Raw genomic sequence first — 23,133 nt, forward strand, 5'->3', positions numbered from 1 at the left:
CACATTAGGTTTCACTTAATCTCTAAACAGATCTATCATTATGCAGAATATGTAGGCAAGATAAAAGTTCTTGGGCTCTGAAAGATTTCTGGTTTCTGTCTGTATTTCCTCTTGTATTCAAATACCATTAATCAGATCAGGCTTTGGTTGCATGCAGGTAAAGTGGTCAACAAAACAGCGATTGCATTTGCTAAAATGAAGTCTTATAAACAATGGAAAGAGCTGAAAATGTTCAGGTTTTTTAAATTTACTTAATGTAGAAAAAAAAACCCCCAAAAACAAACAAACAAAAAACAACACTGAAGAGTAATAAAGTCTTCATGACTCAGTAATTTATACTTACAGAGTCAGTTTAGGTTGATCATATTCATGATAAAGCACCACAAACAAAAAGGGACTATGGGTCATTCCTGCCAAACTTGACCCTTCTGAAATAACAGCCATAATGAAAGACTTGACAAGGTATAATGAAAAGGAGAAGATTGAAAAAGAATAACTCTGCCCAGTTGAAAATGTAGTTACCAGGTTACCAGAGCCATCTCTGGTCAGGAAGGAGGTTTGCATTTGCAGGATTTTGATCAGGAGAGTGTCTGTGTCCTCTCCTCCTGTGTGTCCTCTCCTCTCATCCCTCCAGTCTGGTTACTGCCTCTCTCATTCCCTCACGCCACAGTGTCACCAATTAGCCAAGGCCTAGGTTTCATTAAGGCACTGGCGTTGCTGTCTGCCGCCTTCTGTAACACCCTGATAATAAGCCTGAGATGGGTATACTACCTGACACACAGGGGACAAGGAGGAAAAACACAGCACACACACGTACGGCACAAAGGCACAAAATACCAACCCTGCCATGCACTAGATCGTGTGACGTCGTGAGCAGCCACAGACTCACATGCTGTAAACACAGTGTAAGTGTTATACGCACAAACGCCTACATGCACGCATACTTGGATGTGGAAGATCTGTCAACCTCTGAATGCCTTTTGTTCAGACGGTTACAGAAATGAAGGCTGAATGATGAAATGTAGAAATGATAAGCAGACAGAAAAATTTAGAGGGCTGATCTCAAACCAAAGTCAAGACAGCTTCAGAACACCATTGCTAGACATAGAAGCCAATAAGGGAAAAATAAAATGTTTAAGTTCATCAACAGCAGCCTATTGTGTGCATTTAAGGGCAGCTGACAATTAAAATGGTGCCAGTAGCTGCAGTTCTTGCAAGAATTCCTAAATGCAAGAATGTAACAATAAAAAGCAACATTTTTCTCAGGTTTCAAATTCGTGATTGATTTTGGGAAAAAGACTCTCACCGTTAGATTCAGCTGTTTCAAAGATTGTGATCGTGTGGCATTAATCTTGATGACAACTCAGAGTGCTAACAGGGAACATGTGACCAGCTCCAGAAAGCTTTAAAATGGATCGTGTGGTGATGTGACTTTGTTAAGATGTTCAGTTCAATCAGGGGCCATCTAACCAGAGACTTGGTAGATATCATCATTTTTTTTTCCTTTCATTCATTATTTTTCTGTTAATACAAAAAAGAAAAAAAGAAAAAAAGGATTGACATTTGTACACCCAAAACTCATTATGGTTCTCAGTATTTCTCAGAGTCCATTCACACAACAGTAACTGTACACTTCTCTGTATTTCTTCTGTAGCTTTCCAGGCTACACATTGTTAGTTTGGCAGTTTGGAGAAAGCACAGCTGGGGTAACGCCAGGTTGAAGTTTCCCCCCAGGGAAAGGAACCTGGTGGGTTGAAGGTGGAAGATTTTCAGATACACAGGTGCTGTTGAATATTAGTCTCACAGCAAGAAGTCTGAGCTCATGGGAGTGAATTATTCATCCTCACAACCCAGACTTTGCACTTCTACCTTACCAGGCCACCGTTTGATGCCACTGCAACTTCCCAGTGACTAAATAAGGCTGTGGAGCTGCTCCAGAAATGAGACGCACTGGCCTGTCCAACGGAGGCATAGGTGTCACATAAAAAATTCACTGACATCGACATTTAATTCTGCTCACGTTCATTTGGTCCACTCTTTTCTCTAAGGGCACTATTGCGTATGCAGTGGCATCCGGTCCATGTCAGTATGAAGTTGGATAAAGTAGATATACTACAAGAAAATTATTTGGACATTCTACCGTTGTCATTGTCATTCTACCACAGACAATAAATTATTTAACCAAGTCATAAAGCTGACAGTTCCTTGACCACTAGTCAAGGACATGAGCAGCTTGGATTGAATGCAAGATCTGCTGATCTGCTTTTGGGAGTTTCACAAGCTGATCATGGCTCACAAAACAGTAAGAAACATAGTGAGCTCTGCTAATTAACTGTAGCAGAATACAAGTTCATGAAAACTGATTTTAATTTTTCCTCATGCAAACATGGGGACTACATTTGCCTAGTTACGGTAAGACACCAAAGCCTGTTGCTGGACTTTAGTCAACAGGCTAAGGCAAATTGCAGGGAAAACTCAATTTACAAGTAAACCACAAACTTGGGATAGAAATCATAAACTGGTTTCTTTTAAGAACAGACACCAGTTTGTCTAGTTCATTGCAAACCAAAAATTTGAGAACTGCAAAACATTGGAGATAAAGTCGTAGCAGCACAGTTTTGTACATCTAGTACACTCACGGGTTTTCTCTTCTCAGTTTCACACTTCATACTCAGCATGCTAAACAATTGGACCAACAAGCAGAATCACTAATGGCATTTGTATTAACCTCCTAAGACCCGAACTCTTCCACGGCATGCATTTTTAATTTCTCTTTGATATTTGGGCTGATTGGGACCTGATGAATGAAAAAAAATAAATTAGCAGATTTTTTTTTTTACCTAATTTTCTTTCTAAGAAAAAAATGAGAGCCACATGTGAGGATATTCGTTTAAAATTTTATTCTTTTACTTAGAGTGTTGTGTCACTAGATATAATGCTGTGTCATAATCACTGTACGACAATGCCATCACTGCTGTCACCTTGTTTCAGCAGATTCACAATCAGGATTTTTTAAGTATTTTTATTCATCTTTAGGCATGGAGGAAAAAAAAAAAAAAAAAAAAAGGAAAAAAAAAAAAAAAAAAAAAAAAAAAAGGTCTTTGAACTTGTATTTTTTTTTTTTTTTCAAACATGTACTTCTCAAATAGTGTTTTTTTTTTTGTTTTTGTTTTTTTAAACATGTCCACTTAGGAGGACAACATGAATTCATACTGTGTGTTGTGTTTATGTGCAAGTTTGAATAGCTGTCCACTGAAGTGATCACTATGCGCGAAGGGGTTAAACAAAAATGCTCAGAATCATGTTTCTATATGGTCAGAAATGTAATCATTACAAATTTTCTTGAAATGCAATGATAATTTGAAGCTATTACCCCCAATAACTAAATTGGTACATGCTAACAAATAGGTAGCAACTTACCAAGAACTTATAGGAAAAACAGTCAAAACTAAAAATAGACCTACCCGCATTATAAATTACAGATATCAAAGTTTAATATGCAATGGTTTATTTTCCCATCTTTTCATTTGTTGTTATGTAGCTATTATAGCTCAAATATGGCTACCCATCTGTAGCTAGCTAGCTAGGATGTAGCCAACCTATAAAAAAACAAAACAAATATATACAAATTTTTTAATATGCCTACACACAAGAAAGTAACGATATAGTTCAAACAAACCTAAAGGGTAATAGAACAGGAAAAGATATTTTTGCTACCCCTTCCCCATCCAAAATCTTTCTTTGTAAAATTTCTCTACAAGCGATGTTCAAAACCATTTCCCCATTGTGAATATTGTTCCTTTCAGAGATCTGGAAATAGCAAGAGAGAAATCCTCACATAGCCTTGGGATTTGCTCAAAGTCTTAGTAGAGAAGGGAAAAGATAAAATTTTTGGTAAACGTTAGTTTCCTCAGTGGGCATAATACATTCACCCAACAGACAAATATTCACACTGTGTTTCTTTTGGTTGTATCGCTTGAAGCTGTAATGTACAGAAACAGACAATCTACAGTAAAATCCTAAACTGAACAATTAAAATCATTTCACTTTAATATGATGGTTTCTTAACATTATAATAAACATGTCCCCCTAATTATTTTCTAAGTCTAGTGCTATTCATGACACCGAGGCAGTCGGATTGATGATAACGTTGCTGAAAAACCAACTCAAGCTTGAGGCTTTCCGCATTAATTATTACTCCTTCTTTTGCTCCAATACCAGTAAGTCTCCGAGACGTCGCACTCACTGAATTTATCCTCCCGGCCGGCAGCATACTATCATTACAATCAACTTGTCAGATTTTCACCGGTTTGTTTATTCAGATGTGCATTATTCCAAAAACATGTGTTTTCAACTTTGTTTCCGTTTGCAATGCGAAGCTTCCCCCACACTTCTAATGACTCCGGTGCCCTGTAATTTCTTTAGCGTGGCAAACTCTGATTACAGGGTGGGAGTCAAGCTTCGAGCCAAGCATCATCTTTTCCAGTTATTGTTTTGTGTTTGCTCCGTCTTTAACACGGGCCCTGCAGCTGTGTGTCTCAATAGTCGTGTCGATGAAGCAGTATTTAACACCAAAATGACTTAGTACAACAGTTTGCTGCAGTGCAGCCATGGGCTACTGATTTCCAGTGAATTATTTGTTAAGGCATGTCGGCATATTAAACAAGGAAAGTGCAAGAAATGTAGCTGTCATCAGTCACGCTGCCCTTAACCAAGCCGTCCCGAGAACAGCAATTAATACACTTCACTCACATCAGATTTTTACATTGGAGGTTTGCCCCTTGCTTAAAAACAAAAATTGCAGCTGACAGTAGAGGAAAAAAATGAAAAACACAACGAGGATATCTGATAATTCCAGTTCCACAAAGCTCAGGGGCATACAGGGGTCATTCACACAATCATCCTCATTTCCTGATGTTTGAGCAAGAGACAGCAGTACATCTTTTCCAGCTGTTTATTCTCACTCATTCTTTGCTCTTTTGAAGCCACAGACAATCCCCCCCCCCCCCCCCCCCCACCACCACCACCACCACCAACCCCCTCTGGCCCTGACAGCTCCAGTGTGACCACCCTGCGTGGTGTAGAGCGTACAGTAATGCCATTAAACTTTCCCCTGGGGAATCGGTCAAGCGAAGACTTGAGCTTCAGGCCAATACAAAGAGACCCATTTGAAAAGGAGCCAAGCCCAGCCTGAGAAGGTCAGAGGGTTGTTTACAGAACAACAGTCTCTTATCGGCTGTACGCTTCCCTGAGGAGTCTCCACCGCAAACAGATAACAGCCTCCAAATAGGCGCCAGAGTGTGACCGATAGGAGTATAATCAGGTACATTCTGCTTTGGGAGGAAGAAGTGGAGGATAAGGGTGGATAATAGTGTACTTGACTGTTAGTGGTGCGATGATATGCTAGAGGGGTGTCTCTGCAAGTAGGTAAATAGAAGTTTAATTTCGCTACAGGTCTCCCTTCAGAACCCCATAAAAATATATGCAGTGTGGTTTTTTTCTTATTTTTTCCTCCACAAGCTAATACCCTTATTCAACCGTAGCCTACCAACAAGGCCAAATTTATCCTCAGGGATCGCTTCATTATTGAACAGTTAAATGGTCAATAGGCTGAGCCAAGGCAGCTTTTAGCACAAGGGCAAATAGACATTGTAAAAGCCAATGCAAATAACTGGCACTCAAACAAGGCCTAATGCATTAATGACTGCATGACGTGCGCTAATGTGATAGCAACAGATTCAGACTGACAGTAATGGAGAATTTTGCCCCTGGTTATACTCATAAGGCCCAGACGGGGAATGGAGGAGGAGGAGGGATATACACCTGCCTACTGCCTGAGCCTTGACAGAATCCTAATAAATAAAAGGAGACAAGGTGAAACAGCAGTAGCAGCATCCCATCCTCCTCCCACTGCCATCACCTACACTACCACCACGAGTGCGAGCAGCAGCAGCCTACACAGACAGCTTTTTGGCATGAAACGGAGTCTCCTCCAAGTTAGCAAGAGCACTTTCCCATGAAGGAGGCAACTTGAGTTATTCATGAAATTACAGAAGAAACTTTGCACATTCTCCACGACGTGACTGCAGCAGCAAAGCAGGAGCGGCGGGCGCTTTATCTGGCAAACGTGAAATTAAGCTTCAGGCTTTGGGTCAAGGCCGCACGCTCACCTGAGCCAAATATCAAAGCGAGCGCTATCAGAATCAATTTCGATTCACATAATAACCCCCGGGTTATAGGCGACAATGCTGATTGAACAGCGGATTTTGAAGATAGGTGAAGGATGAGCCCGGGTTGAGGTCAATTCAATTTGAGCGTAGAACCGCTTGCACCTGACTGCCAGTCATTTGTCACAGACAGACTGGAATCTCACAACACAAGGAGCCAACTTTCTGTTTTGAAGATAATGAGTAAAAGTGAGCTGACGCCCTGTGTGCGCGTGCAGAGAAAAAAGGCCTAATGATCAATTGAGCAGCCACACTGTAATGTCCTGATTTAAAATGCTTCTCCTACTCCTCCCTCATTCCCCTCCTCCATCCCGTCACCATTAACAACAATTGAGACCCTTAGAGCATTAATTAGTGAAGATTTCCAGAGTGCCTGGATTCTCCGAGCCACCTACAACGAATGCAGACTTTTGTAAACATGATCCGCTGCATAGTAAGTTGTTGTTTTTCCTGCAAGGATTTTCTTTTCTTTAAAGACATGGTGATGAGATCACAGAATTGTTCGAGCATCCCTAACACACAAACACACACTCTCTCACAAATACTCGCCCCTCTGCCTCTCACTCTCTCTTCATTAGGCAGCCCCTGTGTTGGCCTGTGTGCGATTCATTAGCTTTTATCCTCTTCATTTGAAGAAGGAGCTGTGTATAATTAGAGCATCTCTGTTTGTCCGGCATCCTTCACACAGTTACATCTCAAGGCATTATCATTCCGCTGCAGAGCTCCCAGATAACATTGCCACATCAGTCGCCTCGAGAATGAACTTCAAACTATTAGTGCCTCTCAAGAATGTAAATAAAATCACTTGCAAATCAACAGCTAATCATTGAGTGTGGAGTGGTACTCCAGGGATATGATGAACCATATTGGTAGACTTTGCGATCCAAGATTTTAAACCATTTCTTTTGACTCAAAGGGCTCATTCCCATACTTACAGTGCAGTGTTTGTTGTTGTGCTGGCTGCATACTCCAATGGTTTAACCTCAAACTCTTTCTTTTTTTTTCTTTTTTTTTTTCCCCCCCAGTATGCATCCAGCTTTAATTGGAGCTTTACCCTTCTTTCAAAATGAATATGATCATATCTATCATAGTCTTTTTGTTGCACAGTCATTCAGTGTTCAGACAATGCAGATCCTAAACATACAGCGAAAGCTCCAAGAAAGCTTTTTATGGTTAACAGTGGTATTTTTTGACGAGACACTTAGTCATCCAGCCACCTCACTGAAAACCAACCTGAAGCCAAAACCCACCCACAACATGCTAGAAGTGAATTTAACTGCGATTCAGAAAAAGGCAAAACAAAACAAACAAACAAACAAAAAAAACCCACCACCAAGTGTCTGCTGACATTCGGGGTCTTTGCTTGGAAAGCATTTTATGCCAATTGAAATATGATGCCAGAAAAAGCAGAGATGCCTGTCAGGAATTATGTTCAGTCTTTACAAGCTCTCCATTAGGGCAGAAAAGGTATCAAACAGATCCATTATATCTGGTACCAAACAGAATATTGACAATACAGGGAGTGCAGAATTATTAGGCAAATGAGTATTTTGTCCACATCATCCTCTTCATGCATGTTGTCTTACTCCAAGCTGTATAGGCTCGAAAGCCTACTACCAATTAAGCATATTAGGTGATGTGCATCTCTGTAATGAGAAGGGGTGTGGTCTAATGACATCAACACCCTATATCAGGTGTGCATAATTATTAGGCAACGTCCTTTCCTTTGGCAAAATGGGTCAAAAGAAGGACTTGACAGGCTCAGAAAAGTCAAAAATAGTGAGATATCTTGCAGAGGGATGCAGCAGTCTCAAAATTGCAAAGCTTCTGATGCGTGATCATCGAACAATATATATATGTATATATTGTACTATTCTTAGTTAGCGTATTGTCTGTCTTGTCTTAATGTTGGTTTAAAATGGAGCACTGTAACAAAAAATAATTTCCCCCAGGGATCAATAAAGTATTCTGATTCTGATTCTGAACAAGCAAGCGTTTCATTCAAAATAGTCAACAGGGTCGCAAGAAGCGTGTGGAAAAACCAAGGCGCAAAATAACTCCCCATGAACTGAGAAAAGTCAAGCGTGCAGCTGCCAAGATGCCACTTGCCACCAGTTTGGCCATATTTCAGAGCTGCAACATCACTGGAGTGCCCAAAAGCACAAGGTGTGCAATACTCAGAGACATGGCCAAGGTAAGAAAGGCTGAAAGACGACCACCACTGAACAAGACACACAAGCTGAAACGTCAAGACTGGGCCAAGAAATATCTCAAGACTGGTTTTTCTAAGGTTTTATGGACTGATGAAATGAGAGTGAGTCTTGATGGGCCAGATGGATGGGCCCGTGGCTGGATTGGTAAAGGGCAGAGAGCTCCAGTCCGACTCAGACGCCAGCAAGGTGGAGGTGGAGTACTGGTTTGGGCTGGTATCATCAAAGATGAGCTTGTGGGGCCTTTTCGGGTTGAGGATGGAGTCAAGCTCAACTCCCAGTCCTACTGCCAGTTTCTGGAAGACACCTTCAAGCAGTGGTACAGGAAGAAGTCTGCATCCTTCAAGAAAAACATGATTTTCATGCAGGACAATGCTCCATCACACGCGTCCAAGTACTCCACAGCGTGGCTGGCAAGAAAGGGTATAAAAGAAGAAAAACTAATGACATGGCCACCTTGTTCACCTGATCTGAACCCCATTGAGAACCTGTGGTCCATCATCAAATGTGAGATTTACAAGGAGGGAAAACAGTACACCTCTCTGAACAGTGTCTGGGAGGCTGTGGTTGCTGCTGCACGCAATGTTGATGGTGAACAGATCAAAACACTGACAGAATCCATGGATGGCAGGCTTTTGAGTGTCCTTGCAAAGAAAGGTGGCTATATTGGTCGCTGATTTGTTTTTGTTTTGTTTTTGAATGTCAGAAATGTATATTTATATGTATATGTATATTGGTGTCACTGGTAAAAATAAATAATTGAAATGGGTATATATTTGTTTTTTGTTAAGTTGCCTAATAATTATGCACAGTAATAGTCACCTGCACACACAGATATCCCCCTAAAATAGCTAAAACTAAAAACTACTTCCAAAAACATTCAGCTTTGATATTAATGAGTTTTTTGGGTTCATTGAGAACATGGTTGTTGTTCAATAATAAAATTATTCCTCAAAAATACAACTTTCCTAATAATTCTGTACTCCCTGTATACAAGAAACAGATTTTTTCAGGAGGATTTTAAGGATTCGTTGAATCTTTGCTACAGGCAACTTCAAATAAGCCCTCTACTCTGCATTTGGAGGATTTAGTATGACATCACTTTTTTTTTTTTTTTTTTTTTTTAAGTGCATGTTAACTTGTGCTGTTATGACTAATGCACCAAGTGCACCAAATGAGATGAGGACGTCCAAATTGGAGTGTTGTTCTTTGGTCCCTATTCCTAATACTCTCTTCTGCATGTCTTAGGGTGCCTAAATTGGTGTGCATGTGAAATTTATCATAGCTGTATTTACTTATGCCTAAACTTCAGCTGAGAGTCACAAAGTTCAAAATCACAGGTTTTATGTCTAATGGCCTGAAGTATGTTGCCAGTAAAGTTAAAATGTCACCTTTCTAACCCTACTTAACACTCCCAACCTGTACCCAAACTCATTTTAGTTTCAAGATTATTTTCTTTTTACTTAACCAGGAAGTGTCTTGAGGTTAAAATCGCATTTTCGAGAGAGACCTTACCAAGAAAGTACACCAAACGACAATTATAAAATCCTATAACACAAATATACAAGATAAAAAAAACAAAAAAAACAAAGCAAGTCTGAGTCAACAAGTAACAGAATACAGAGTCCAGCTTATGAATAGCAGTTGCACTCTTCAGTTACACGAGTCCTTATAAGAGCTCTGAACTCTCTCAGGGAGACCAAAACAAAAACCCAAAAGCACAATGACGTGCACCTTTAGTGTGCTCTGAAGGTTAGTCTACCAAGTTCAGAAAGAAGCCTGGGTACCCTAAAGAGATGCCATTTAAAGGGGAACAAATCATAGCAGCAGTTTGTAAGTGTTAAGAGTTCGCACAGATCAGAAGGGAGCCAACTCCTTTTGGTTTTCGTACGTAACAACATACTGGTGCTACCGTCTCCTCGGGCTTAATGAAGGCCAAGAAACCAGATTATAAAGTGTGCAGTGCTGCATACTAGAAACATAAAGAACTGTGACACACAGAGTCTAGACAACAAAGTGTCAAAGAGCCAGTACGCATGTAAATAACACCACCATAATCAACAACACAGATTTCCTCATGCATGAGGAAGTATCTGCAATTCAGTTTCCACAGCAGTCACTGCACTTGCACCCCCAGTTAGGTTCACCCTTGGCTCTCCGTGCACTGCTATGCATTATCAATGTGTGATGTTAAACACAAGTCGGGAAGTACTTTGTAATGAAATGCTGTTTACTTTTTCAGTGCACTGACGTCTCCTCCTTCAGACACTGATTTTCTAGCATGCCTTCTGGCAAGTTCCAAAGAACAGAGGCTGAATAAGCAAAGCTGAATAATGTGTCAAACTCTGTGCCCTTTCTTCACTTCAGTATTTTGTTATTCTGATAATAGGTCTAATGAGAGTGGCAAGTATTGCATAACCTCCTGTGTACTGCTCACTCCAGGTTTGGCTCTAAAGTCTAGAAATTCTTTGGAGTCCCTGACATTAGACCTTCGCCTTTCTTGCTAATGCATTAGATGGGTTTTGTGCAAGTGTGGGGTTTTTTTGTTTTGTTTTTCTTTTGCACAGTAGTTGGGCTTGATTACTGCATTCTGGTGAGATATGCTGATGTCTATAGCCCAGTAATCTGTGGAGAAAAAAAGACATCAGTAGAAGTTTTGGGGGGGTTACATTTCTTTTTAAGAATAGAACTATTGAATTTTGAATGACTAGCAGCGCAGCAGGATACTATGTAAATAAGGTACTTAAATTCTATACAGAAAACAAAAAAGTATGTTCTATCTAGCAGGAAAAAAAAATTGAGCATTACTGTCAATCCAGTCACTTTAAATGATGGTCTAAAAATAGTGTCTATATGGCAGCTCTAATATGTGCAATTCTTAAAGTTTCGTTTTTAAAGTGACACATCCTCCCCAATGTCTACCAGCCATGATCAGTCATAAGACAGCTCTGCTGACAAACTCAGCAGACCCTTTTCTGGGAAGTCACACATGTACCCACATTGTTTGAACAGCTTCAGTAAATCCATGTGTTTCTACCGCCTTCATTATCATCATAATAAAAGTGTCTGAAAAGCAAAGTTACAGAAGAATGTAGACACCTCACTTTCTGCTTTGTACTATCATCAATCACCACGCAGCTTTTTTTCTTTTCTTCTTCTCCCCCTTCTCTCTCGCCTCCTCCAACACTGGTTGAAGCCATCAAATAAAAATAAATAAATTAAAAAAAAAAAAAAAAAAAAATCACATGCATATTTAATTTCATTCTCCACTGGCTCACACAAAAGAAACTGCCATCCTTCAGGACACCTTTCGGAAAAGTCTCTATTAAATCTGAGTCAGCTGGAAGAGAGGGAGAGAGAGAGAGAGGGGGGGGGGGGGGGGGAGAAGAAACACTTCATGAGTGAAAAACTATCTAAATTATTGCCAGACTTCAAATGAAGTGCTGTTTATCTTCTCAAGCAGCCAATGTGTTGTTTTACTCCTTAGTCACAGCTTGGATGGCAATCAGGATCGGTCAACCAGGACGCTATCAGCAGTAGTCACTCTGCGGTGACAAACTACAGCTTTACTCTCCAGGCATAGACATTATTCTCAACACACGGCTCACCCCTATCACAAAACAAGGCAGGTTTTATGGCTGCTGGAAAAGGTGGTAAACATAACAAAGCGCACAGCTCTCTGGAATTTAATGTGCTTGGTCCAGAGACAGAGTATAGATAGCAAAGGCCAGGCCTTCTGGAAAAAAAGCAAAAAAAAAAAAAAGCTGTCCTCATAATGTAGAAAACAAAAGCACTAGCCATACCCAACAAGTGATTTATAGTGTTGTTTTTTTTGCTTTCTCTCTGAACCTAGAGCATCCGGTGGGCATTGTGAATGCAACAAGGAGGGAGTAGAAGAAAAGAGCAGTTCATCTCTACCTCTGCTGCTGAGAACAGATGTGCAGGTGCACAAGGAAGGAGGAAGGTGAAAATGATACAGCGGAATTCTGATTATGGATTTTGTTTTGAAATGCTTAAATTAAAAGACTTCCAAAGGGCCGCTCTCTGTGATCGAATTGAGGCTGCACAGTCACGAGGTGCTGATACTGTGCACTGAAGTCGACCGGTGCTCTGGTTACCTCAGTGATCTAATTATCACACGAGCTGTTATCACATACTCCCCATAACAAATGCCTCCCGCCTCATCTTCAGGCTCATATTTAGCCTCTACATCTCCATCCGTGTGTGGCTAATCCGTCACCAAGCCACAGAGAGTAAAATACATCCAATTGATTTCTTCCTGGTTTACATATTTACACACACTCATGCAATTAGGAGCACATTTATTGATGGTTTCAGCACCACTGGGAGACCTGCAGTGCAGCCCACTCCAATAAATCTGCCATTTGTGAGGTTGCCAGCGGGCAAGACTGATAAACCTGACAGAAAAATGGACTGGGAATACTTTGAGCTTCAGGGTAAGCAAGTTCCCAGTCACTAAAATTGACCCACTGTGCTGGTCTTGCTTGATAAAAGCTATTTGTTTATCATAAAATACCTAATAAGACTTCTGCAATTCTCTGAGTAGATCAACATCTCCAGTTTAGAGGAAAAAAAAGCTGCACACAAATACACACATACACAAAATTGACCAAATAAAGTAAATCAGTAGTTATTTGACTGCAAAGTCGTTTTCTTCCATCAAAGTGCTTACACAAACAGTTGTATATCTGAATCCTGATCCATCTGACTTGTTGTCCTCCACTCTTGAGCAGCTTAACGTCATCATCTGGGTATCATATTATATATGTACCATGCTGCCCCCTACAGGCTCTCTGAAAAATGTGTTGTGTGTTGAATCTGCTGAAGTCCAGCATCCAAATATAACTGAAACCACACATCACACAACTTCAGCACACTCACCGATTCAGAGTCAGAACAGTATACACAATCAAAGACATTCAAAGATACAAATCAGACTGTTCCATTTATTTATGAGATTTTTCAAATGCGGCTCTAATTGCAGTGCCAGCATGGAACACTCGCACACTGGACATTCATTGTCCATTCATTGATTGGCATGAATATGGGCTAATGGGCCTTTTCCCGCATAGATAATGCCATTGTGCAGACAGCAAAAATGACCCCTGTTGAGGCTAATTTAGTCTCTGCATGTTAAGTCCCCTTGGGCAACCTATGGTCATTATATTGAAGGTGAAAGACTGCCACATCATTTCAGTAATTCCAATAAATCACATATCTATCTGGTACTAATGCCTGAACTCTTTTTTCCCTTACACAAAGCTTTGAATAGACTTATTGCAGTTGACATTAGCTTAAGAACTGAATGAATGGGATTAATTTGAGGTGGTGTGCAGTTTTTGTACCTATGTGGAAGCTGGAATCACAAACCGGTCAGACAGTAAAATAGCAAATCCGTCAGAATTCAAGATGAACTCCAAATAAAAAATAATTTTAAACAAACAAACACTTTGCACTTAAAAACAGACCGCGTGCAAATGAAAGAGTTCTTAATAACTTAAACTGTTCGTTTCTGCAGCGCATGTCGTTTAGAAAGGAGACGTGTGGCGCGCACAGTGCTGTTAAGTGCAGATCATTTCCTTTAGCGTGTAGGAAAGCAAAGGAACGCACAGAAAACGTGACAAAACTCTCTATATGACCTGCAGTAGAGGTGTATGGACTTTGACGCTATGCACAGAAGTTTAATTGCGCGTATAGGCTGCAAACCGCTAAATGAGCTTGGCAAGAAAGGGTGCTTTACGCACAAACTGTTACCCACAGTAAGTCTTTTGGACACGAAACCGCACATTGTACTGAGTGTGACTTATGTCTAGATGGACACTTTGGCATTTTAATTGAAGTTCACATTAAACTGACGGTCAAACGACCACAGAAGGTCTCGTTTAGCTTAACGCTTTGCCGTACCAACAGCGCAAGGTGACACTTGTAGTGCGCGAATCCCTTTGAGGTTAATCACGTTAGACAACAACTTCTCAAGCTCGAGTTAAACACAAACACTGAACTCCTTTAACTTGTGGTTTAGTAAATTCTCCCACCGAATGCAGCGGAGTGGCTCCGTGGCGCACCGGCTCATTGCGCACACAAGCACCGGGGATGGTGAGAACTACTGCTTCTATAGAAGTGTTTCCGCTATAAACGGAGACGTTCTGTTTATTGTACAAAAACGGAGTATTTGTGTGCCAAGCTCACTTGTCTGATATAATGCCACTCTCATATAGCATTACTTCCAAGCTCAAGCTTATCCTCGATTTAAAATCGTAAAGACACACAACAGGCTTCAAACTGCAACTAAACTATGACACAAAATAGTGCTTGAACTCATTTTACCCGCATATCAGTTCTACTTCGTGCCCCGGCTGTGGCACAATTAAAGACCAAGCATGTGTTCGGCACCTGAAAAACATTTCCAGGTAATCGTCCTTACCTTTAAAAACTTCCCCTCGAGCGGACAACAGCAGGGTTAATGCAGCAAACAAGCAATTGATAACTTTATCCATGTCGACACCGCCGTCGTCGCGTTAACCCCCAGCCGAGGGGTTAACTGGCAACTCTTCTTTCTTTACTGGAACTTGAATCCTACACCTATACTTTAAGGAGTGGGGAATCTAAAGTCCCTTCGCGTGCTCTTAGCGGAGTGAGTGGAGGCTGTCGCCGACACGGCTGCTCCTTGCCGGCTTGCTCCACACTTGAAGGAGGAATGTGTGAGTGAGTCCTGATTCCTGAATTACGCCTGGATTGAGTGGTCCGGCAGCTCCAGGAGAGCAGCGGCTGTGTGCGCGCTGTCTGGCCAGTAGAGGGCACGTGTGAGTGAGAGGACAGACGAGGATGTCCCCTCCTCTCACCTCCGACTGTGCCTCTTATTGGTTTATTTGGAACAGCTGCGAAGACTGAAGTTAGTTTAGTGTGATACTTTGGGGTAGTTAGCCATGTTAATACTAGCCTGATTTTCTAATTGTTTTTTAATTACTTATTCAAGATAATAGACGGACTGATGGATAAATATGTTATATTTAATAACACAGCTAAATACTGACACGATAAGACCTTTGTCAAAAACTAACCTTGAACATTTTATAAGCAGAATATTGGAAACAAAGTCATATGTCACATATGTCACACCGTTTTCCCACAGAAATATGTATAGAATATATTAAATCAGTCGGTTATCAGATACAATGAAGTTACCCTACAATTATAACTTCTAATTAGGCCTCTTGTGGCTAGGATGTTATAACAGAATGCCCTTCTATCTGTGATGTGTAAGAAAGACTGTTGCATTCGTGTGATTTAAAGCCATTTTTATGGAGAATGTTCATAAAATTAGACACGCAGTAAGGTTGGTGAAGCAGTGTCTTTAAGCTGAAAAACGAGTAAAATAAGTGGAAGTGAATCATAAAATAATTCACTTCCACCCAGCACTCCTTTTTTTTTTTTAAAGTTCTTTGACATTTGAACGTCTCTATTTCCAGAACAACTAGGCAAATGTCATTTGCTGATGAACGTCATGATGTGATTAAACTTTTCATAAGTGTAGTGAGATGTTTTTACCTGCATAAATATGCAATATTTAGTCCATCCCCATACATATTATATATGCTCAATGCTTCCTATCATACTGCAGACATGCCGGTTGCAGAACATGTGCAAACTTAGTTGGGACTACAACAAACCAATCCTCACAGAAGGCATGTTGAACTTGACACCTTAATGCATTCATTTATTATAACTTCTCCCATCTAGACTCTCATCACAGTTCACCTTGTGTGTCCTTTTTGACCAAATGCATCGATCCTGTTAGAGCAAAGCTGACATTCAAAAAGCGCTCCATTATTTGACCAGGAAAACCACGGCTGCTCCGTCGCCCACATTTTTCCAGCTTCGATGAATCAGTAGTGATGCTCTGTTTTAATATATGCAAATATTTGTTTAAAATTAGATTTATCCGAGACAGCAAGTACAAATAACCCTGTGATATTTCCCCTGCTATATCAAACAGTGGGATGAAGATCAGCTAATGACAAAGTCAACCAATGTCATCCCCTTATTGTTTTTGCATGCATAAACACACATGGCCATTTCACTTGTACCAGCAGTTTTCACGGCTAATTAAAATGCAGCCAGATTGACATGGATCTACATTTAGTTTCAAAATGACCCCCTGCTGTCAAGGATATATGGTTCCAGTTGTTGTTTTTCTAGGTAAGCACACAAACAATGGCTGAAGCATTTCATAGAAATGCCACATGTCTCTTTGTGGTGTTTTGGTATTGTTTTGGCTGTAACAGTTATGCCGCCAGGAATGCATGATTACCAGCAGAGCCGTCATGGGAATATGTGAGAATGTGAAGTCCTGTGATTGGATAGAGGAGAGAATGGATAACATCATTGTTTGTGCTTACACATGCACGGCGTGAGCGTGAGTCTGAGTGGGTTTGTGCGTCTTCGAGGGGTGTGTTGCAGTGGTTCACCACAGACACAGTCTTATGTCGTGTTCAACAAATATATCCCATCCCACTTCAGTGGCTTCTTTTGTCTGAGCTATCCCTACAGCTGTAACAAACTAAAACTGAGTAACACCACCAGCCAGGTCCCAAATGTGTCTGTTAAATAATGCTTCCATTACTTTTATCTATTTCAATCATTTATCCATTTTTTGCCTTTATCTCAGTACCTTTAACTGCATTATTTAAAGAGCTGAGAAGTTGTTTTAGCTCGATTTGATCCTTTTTAATAAAGCTTTTTATGCTTTTCACTTTTTTATTATAATCAGGTTTTTTAAAGTCACACTTCACACTTGAATTTTTTATTTGATATTTTATCGTTCACCTTTTATTTTATTTCCTACCTGTGATCTCGTCTACATCGGTTTATCTCTGTTTTGATATCTCCTGTTTGTTTAAGTGCTTATAAAGAAATTTGAATTACACTTGACTAACTATGACCAACCTGTTATCGACATTCACTGGTACTCTGTTCCAGCGTTACCTCTGACTAGACACGTACACATTTCTTAGTCAGATCAGTTTTCTTACACTAAATCGGTTCATAGTCAGCATCACACTTTTTGAGCAGTGAAACACATTCGAGTTCATCACTAAAAATCCTGTACCTGGTTGCATGCCTGTTTTTTCCCGTAACCTTTCGCAATCTTTCTTTCATCACACTCTCAAATCAAGACACAAAAAGCTGTGATATTGCACTGATTGAAGGATGGAAATGCCTCCGAAATTGATGCCAGACCAGGTTCCCTTTGATTCTATGTTTAGGCCTCATAGACTGCTGTCATATGACAGTAACTCAGTGCTGCTGATTTCTGAACAACATGCTGAGTTACCAAGTAGGTGATATTGGCATTTTGTCATGGATAGCCACCTGTTGTCCTTCCTCTAATCTATTCTCCTTCACATCTCTTCCTGCAGGGACAGTTTACACCAGCTGAATATAAGAATGATGAGCTAAATGACACTTTGTAATTGACATAAGTGGCAGTCTAATGCGTTGTCAATAAATGCCAATCACCTCACCCCATGTGAGGGCACTCAGTATGACTGAATAAATCTTAGAACTTAAACTGCACACTAAAGAAAGACTTACTAAGTCTCTCCTCATGTGGCTGCCAGACAACAGTGGTTTTGTCATTTAATTCCCCCGCGATTATCCCGTGCCGTGATTGTCAAAAGCTCAATACGAGATTGATTAGCTGTCCTTCACTGTGGGAAGTCCCTGGCTGCTAGTGATGCTAAACTGTTTTCTGAGCTTTGGCTTATGAATGCAAAACACATTTGAATGAAGACCGCCGGTGTCAGTCTGTGTTCAGTTGTTGTGTCGTGCAGAGTGTCTCATTAAAAAGCAAAGTTATTGGAGCACATAGCAATTAAACAGGATCAGCAAATCCTTTCAAAGCCTGGTAACTATAGTTATGGGTAATCCCTGGTGTACATCTGACCACTAAGTTAGCACCGCTGACTGCACTGAGGTTGATTGCGAAACAGGAAAGGATCGCATTAATTTGTTCTCGTGCTGCTTTCTAGTGTAGTTTTGTGCTTTATTTAACAATACACACGAGGTTACTTGCATTACATCAGTGGAGCCCAGACTTTACTGATGTAAAATAAGACTTTTATCTATTACTTACTGAGGAGAAATGTTTCTATGTATGTTCACTTGATGTTGAATAAGTGACACAAGCAGACAATGCGACAGTATAATGTATTGTCACCGGAATAGTAACAGTAACACACAAAACCTGAATTCAGGTCATCTGACTCACATTAAAGCCATATCTTTATAGGTACTTCATTTGACAGCATGTCCCATGATCACTATCTAGGACAAAGACTTATTCAAGAGGGGTTCATCTATCATGAATGCATGTGTGTGTGTGTGTGTGTGTGTGTGTGTGTGTGTGTGTGTGTGTGTGTGTGTGTGTGTGCATTGCTCAGCGAGAGAGAGAGAGAGAGAGAGAGAGAGAGAGAAAGAGTGAATCTCTGCTATTCCAGCAAACTCTTTGACTGGTGTAGTAACAGGTATATACCAACAGAGGTCGCTTTTCTCTCTTGTCTACTCCACTTTTAATCTTCACTTTGGTTAAATGTGACCTTTTAAAAGCTGGTCTATGCATTTGCATAAATACACTTAATCAAACTCATCGCATCGTAACGGTGTTCTTTTGCGGCACTAAAAACGAGGTCATTTCATGACAAGACATTTGCTGCTGGCTGTTGGAGAGCTGAAGGCATACTAAACCTCAGCTTTCCCCATCATGGGTGAAAAAGCAAGTCTTATTTTGAAAAACAGAAGGTTTCATCAGAATAAATAATTAACCTTTCAAAATAAATCCTCATCTACACAATTATGACAACACAGGAGTGAGAAGAGAGTGTACATGTTCACAGATGATGCTTTGGGTTTGCAGTGATCAGAATCAGAATCAGTGATTTGACCAATATTGCATTGATAATGAACTGCTGATGCTTGTGTTATCATTCCAATATTGAAGTAATCTTTAAAGGTTTTTGTAAAATGGTTACATTAAGTCAAATTTATTTATTCTTTTACACAATTAAATGGTTGAGCCAAACTTCAGCATTTAACTATACATGTACAGTCCAGACATACTGTTACTTTTATATAAAAACTAAACAAATTACACATTACTATCTAAAAGAAACTTCATAAAACCGAGTTGTTAAAGTTCTTAATGTGTCTGAACGTCCAGTGTCCGGAGGCATCAGACATAATTTTACACAAGACATCTACTGACATTATTGGACATTTTGCTTTAACATTTTCACCTTGCAAATGGTTAATGTGATTACTGTTTTAAATATAATGTGTAATTTGTATGCACACAAATTAGTTCAACCTCAAAAGTCTACCCAATAGCTTTCAACTTTAATTACACTACATGTTTTATTCTAATTATTTGAAATTAAATGAATAATATGTCCCACTTTGGTGCACATTTATTCTGTTTTTGGAGTACATTTCATGCACTGTATGCCCTTCTCTGTCGCTGTTTTTAAAATTGTTGGTGTTACAGCATCCAGAATCCTCAGAGGAGCTGGTGCTCCCTAGCAGCCCTGCTCTGACCCGATGGAGTGGAACAACACTTAATGAGAGACAAAGTCCCTGTTGCATTTTGTTTTATTCTTTTGCAGATCTTAAGCTCCCTCCGCTGTTCTTTCCACTGACTTTACACACCTGATCCCTGTGACCTGAATGCAACAAAGAGAGCTGTGCTTAGAGAGCTGAACTTAGCCCTATGTCTTTCACTGCTGCGAGCCCAACAAGGTCAGCTGAACAGTAATCAGCACCCAAATGCAGACCTGTGAATTTTTGCTTGAGCTGAACTACTCATCCTGACCCCGTTACTTAACAAATATTTAGATGTGACACAACAGTTGGTTTATTTATAACCTAACATTACATGAAAAATAGAAAATCTGTCAGTGATTAAAAGATTACTTATAAAACTATTACTGAGCAGTTGCTTTGAATCATGATATCACTGACAGACAGTCTGAGGTAACAACAAACTCAGAGCGTGACTACAATATGCCAAGGGTCAGATTTGTGGCAGCTTCCCCTTACAGCACACTCTTTTAGACACACATGCACAGTAGTACCCTCTCAAGTGGGCTTGAGGTAGTTATAGAGAGCACTGAGTCCTCCTTGTAGCACCTCCTGGATAGGTTTGAGAAGGGGGTTATGCACAATATGGAGTCCTTTATCGAGCGGGTGGCACGCAAGCCGCCTCAGCTTACTTAACAAGTACATTTCCACTGGTACGCTTTGCAGATCATTGAAGTCAACATTTAGGAGTTCTAAAGACTCCAGGAAGCACAGAGTCTTGGGCAATGTGTGTATGCTATTTCCTTCCACAATGAGGATTTTTAAATTAACCAGGTCCTGAATCTGGTCCGCAATGGTCTCCAGGCGGTTGCAGGCGAGATGGAGGAAGACCAGACCCTTCATGCTATAGACGCAGGTGGGAATGTGAGCGATGTGGTTGTGGCTGAGATTGAGTTTCGTGAGATTGCGCATGGCTGCCAAGCTGCTTGGCAGGCCTGTGATCTGATTATTGGCCAAACTGAGCACCTCCAGACAGGTACAGGAGCCCAGCTCCTCTGGTACCTCACTCAGGCGGTTGCGACAGGCGAAGAGCACACGCAGTTTTTTTAGAAGGCCAATCTCAGGTGGAAGGCGGGACAGGTTGTTCCCCCACAAGTTTAGAACCACCAGATTGTCAAGAGCACCCAGGGAAGAGGGCAAAGAGCGCAGGCAGTTCATTGACAAGTTTAGCTTCTGAAGGTCTTGGAGTTGCCATAGTTCAGTTGGTGTTTCATTTAGTCCTCGCATGGCTAGACTTAGGGTGCTGTAACCAAAATGCAGTCTAGTGTGTCTTCGGATCCTCCCAGCAGCCAAGGTCATGCTGGACTGGTCGTCTCTAATTGCACTCTGTCTCCGTTGGCTCACACTCATGTCATTCAACTCCTTGCTGGACAAAGTGCGGGACTGCTTCCCACCCATTGCTCTGTTGACTATAACTTATCAGAAGATGTTAGCATGCGATTAGCAAAATCACTTACTAAGAATACTGGCCTCTGATTGAACTCTGGAGTTCTTGAATGAGCCTCGCAGAACATCATCATTTGCACTATTACACTGTCTTGGTCTTGTAGAATTCCTGATGCATATTAGAAACTACACTGAATCCTGTCTAGGTTTTTCCTCACGAAGCTGAGTTACACGCCGCTGTAGCAGAGCACTCTTATGGTCTGAGCTTCCCATACCAACTGCCTCTCTGACTGGATTTCAGTCCCCAGCTGGTCCTGTCACTTCTTCCAGTCCACAGATAGCACACTGCTCCCCACCCACTTCAGGAGAGCAGGACTAGAGATAGGATTCTGTGTGTGATCAATCAGATGAGCTGAGTGCCATGATGTCATAACCTAACACCAGAAATATACCAGTGCTTACACACGCTGTAAAATGTTACATAACCATGTTTATTTTGTTAATATACTGTAAGCTACAGCTGTTATCTTCTGCAAGAATTTTTTATTTAAAATAAGTGAGATATTTGGCATACCATCGATCGCAATGTCCCCAAACATTTTTTTTTCTCTTGTGTTGGCCTCCGCACCTTTGTAAATGTTCCCCTGTTTCTTCTTAAACTTCTCAAACTGGCAGCTGCAAAAACACTGAGTCATCTTTCAATGAAGCAACAACTCTGTTATGTGCTGGTTTAATCTCAAGTGCAAAGGGACATGGAACATTCCAGCATGTTCCTAGAAATCTCTGCTGCTATTCAAAATCTCATTCATGTGGCCCCTGAGGAGGAGTCTATCATTTTATGCGAAAAAATATACTGTAGCACATTTCAATTTTTGAATTTGTCTTACCCCACAGCAACTTACACACCATGGTAAAAAGTTCCCAGTGTATTTTCCCTAAAGGGTTTGTCTTAGTTGCTTCCTAGCAGCCCTCTCTTAAACCTATTTGTTCCACTCAAACTTTAAAAATGTCAAACTAAAGTTCAAATATCATAATATCTCAGTTTTTATCTTGACTTCGACCTTGATGCCAGAATAGCTGCTTCATTTATTCAGGTGATTGTATACACTGTAAATGATCCATTAAGCACAAACCTATACTTACAGACAGGCGTTATACACTTAGGTCCATTTATTTTCCAGGGTAGTGACACATTTCACGCAATGCAACCAAGGATTAATGTTAAAGTTTGAAAATGATGATAGACTCTCAGCTTTAATTCAAGGGATTAAACAAAAACTTGCATTAACTAATGTGGAGTTATTACAGACATTACCAAAATATTAAATGAAATGCTAATTTCACACTCTGGTGACAGTGGCAGAGAAAAGGACATTAAAGAAACTGATGGACATTATGAACAATGCTGGGCATCCTCTGCACACGGCCATAAACAATCAGAAGAGTCTGTTCAGTGACAGGTTGCTTCTCCCCAAGACAAGAACTAACAGACTTAAAAACTCCTTTGTCCCACACGCCATCAAACTGTTTAACTCCTCTCTGGAGGGGAGAGGGAGGGGAAACAGGAGGACAAAGGAGGGGGGAACAACTAAGCTGTAGTGCCTCTTCACCTCACTGTACAATACCTTGTGCAATACTTTTTGTAAATAGTCAAC

General features: G+C 40.6%; 2 protein-coding genes across 5 annotated transcripts in view; both read right to left on the reverse strand.

The window, feature by feature from the left end:
• The window catches only part of LOC146553313 (receptor-type tyrosine-protein phosphatase mu), a 165,115-nt gene extending 149,838 nt beyond the window's left edge, over positions 1-15,277 (reverse strand). For all 4 annotated transcript variants that reach the window (XM_085253206.1, XM_085253204.1, XM_085253205.1 and 1 more), the window contains exon 1: positions 14,883-15,277. In XM_085253206.1, coding sequence (XP_085109332.1) covers positions 14,883-14,955 — 73 coding nt within the window. In that variant the 5' untranslated portion in view covers positions 14,956-15,277. The remainder of the gene's footprint in view (positions 1-14,882) is intronic.
• A 3,440-nt stretch (positions 15,278-18,717) lies between these two features.
• LOC146553314 (uncharacterized) lies at positions 18,718-21,787 on the reverse strand. The gene has a single exon (XM_085254060.1). It carries the CDS (start codon positions 21,488-21,490, stop codon positions 20,591-20,593), a length of 900 nt encoding a protein of 299 aa, XP_085110186.1. The 5' UTR covers positions 21,491-21,787; the 3' UTR covers positions 18,718-20,590.
• Between the last annotated feature and the right edge of the window lie 1,346 nt (positions 21,788-23,133).

The sequence above is a fragment of the Mchenga conophoros genome, linkage group LG18 (assembly GCF_057382185.1).
Source record: "Mchenga conophoros isolate Kocher_MC1m ecotype Shallow Benthic linkage group LG18, M_conophoros_male_GT1.1, whole genome shotgun sequence".
In the NCBI taxonomy this organism is placed as follows: Eukaryota; Metazoa; Chordata; class Actinopteri; order Cichliformes; family Cichlidae; genus Mchenga; species Mchenga conophoros.

What these genes read in the sequence shown, in the direction of transcription:
- LOC146553314 (XM_085254060.1), bottom strand. Translation starts at nt 21,490, where the DNA reads ATGGGTGGGAAGCAGTCCCGCACTTTGTCCAGCAAGGAGTTGAATGAC.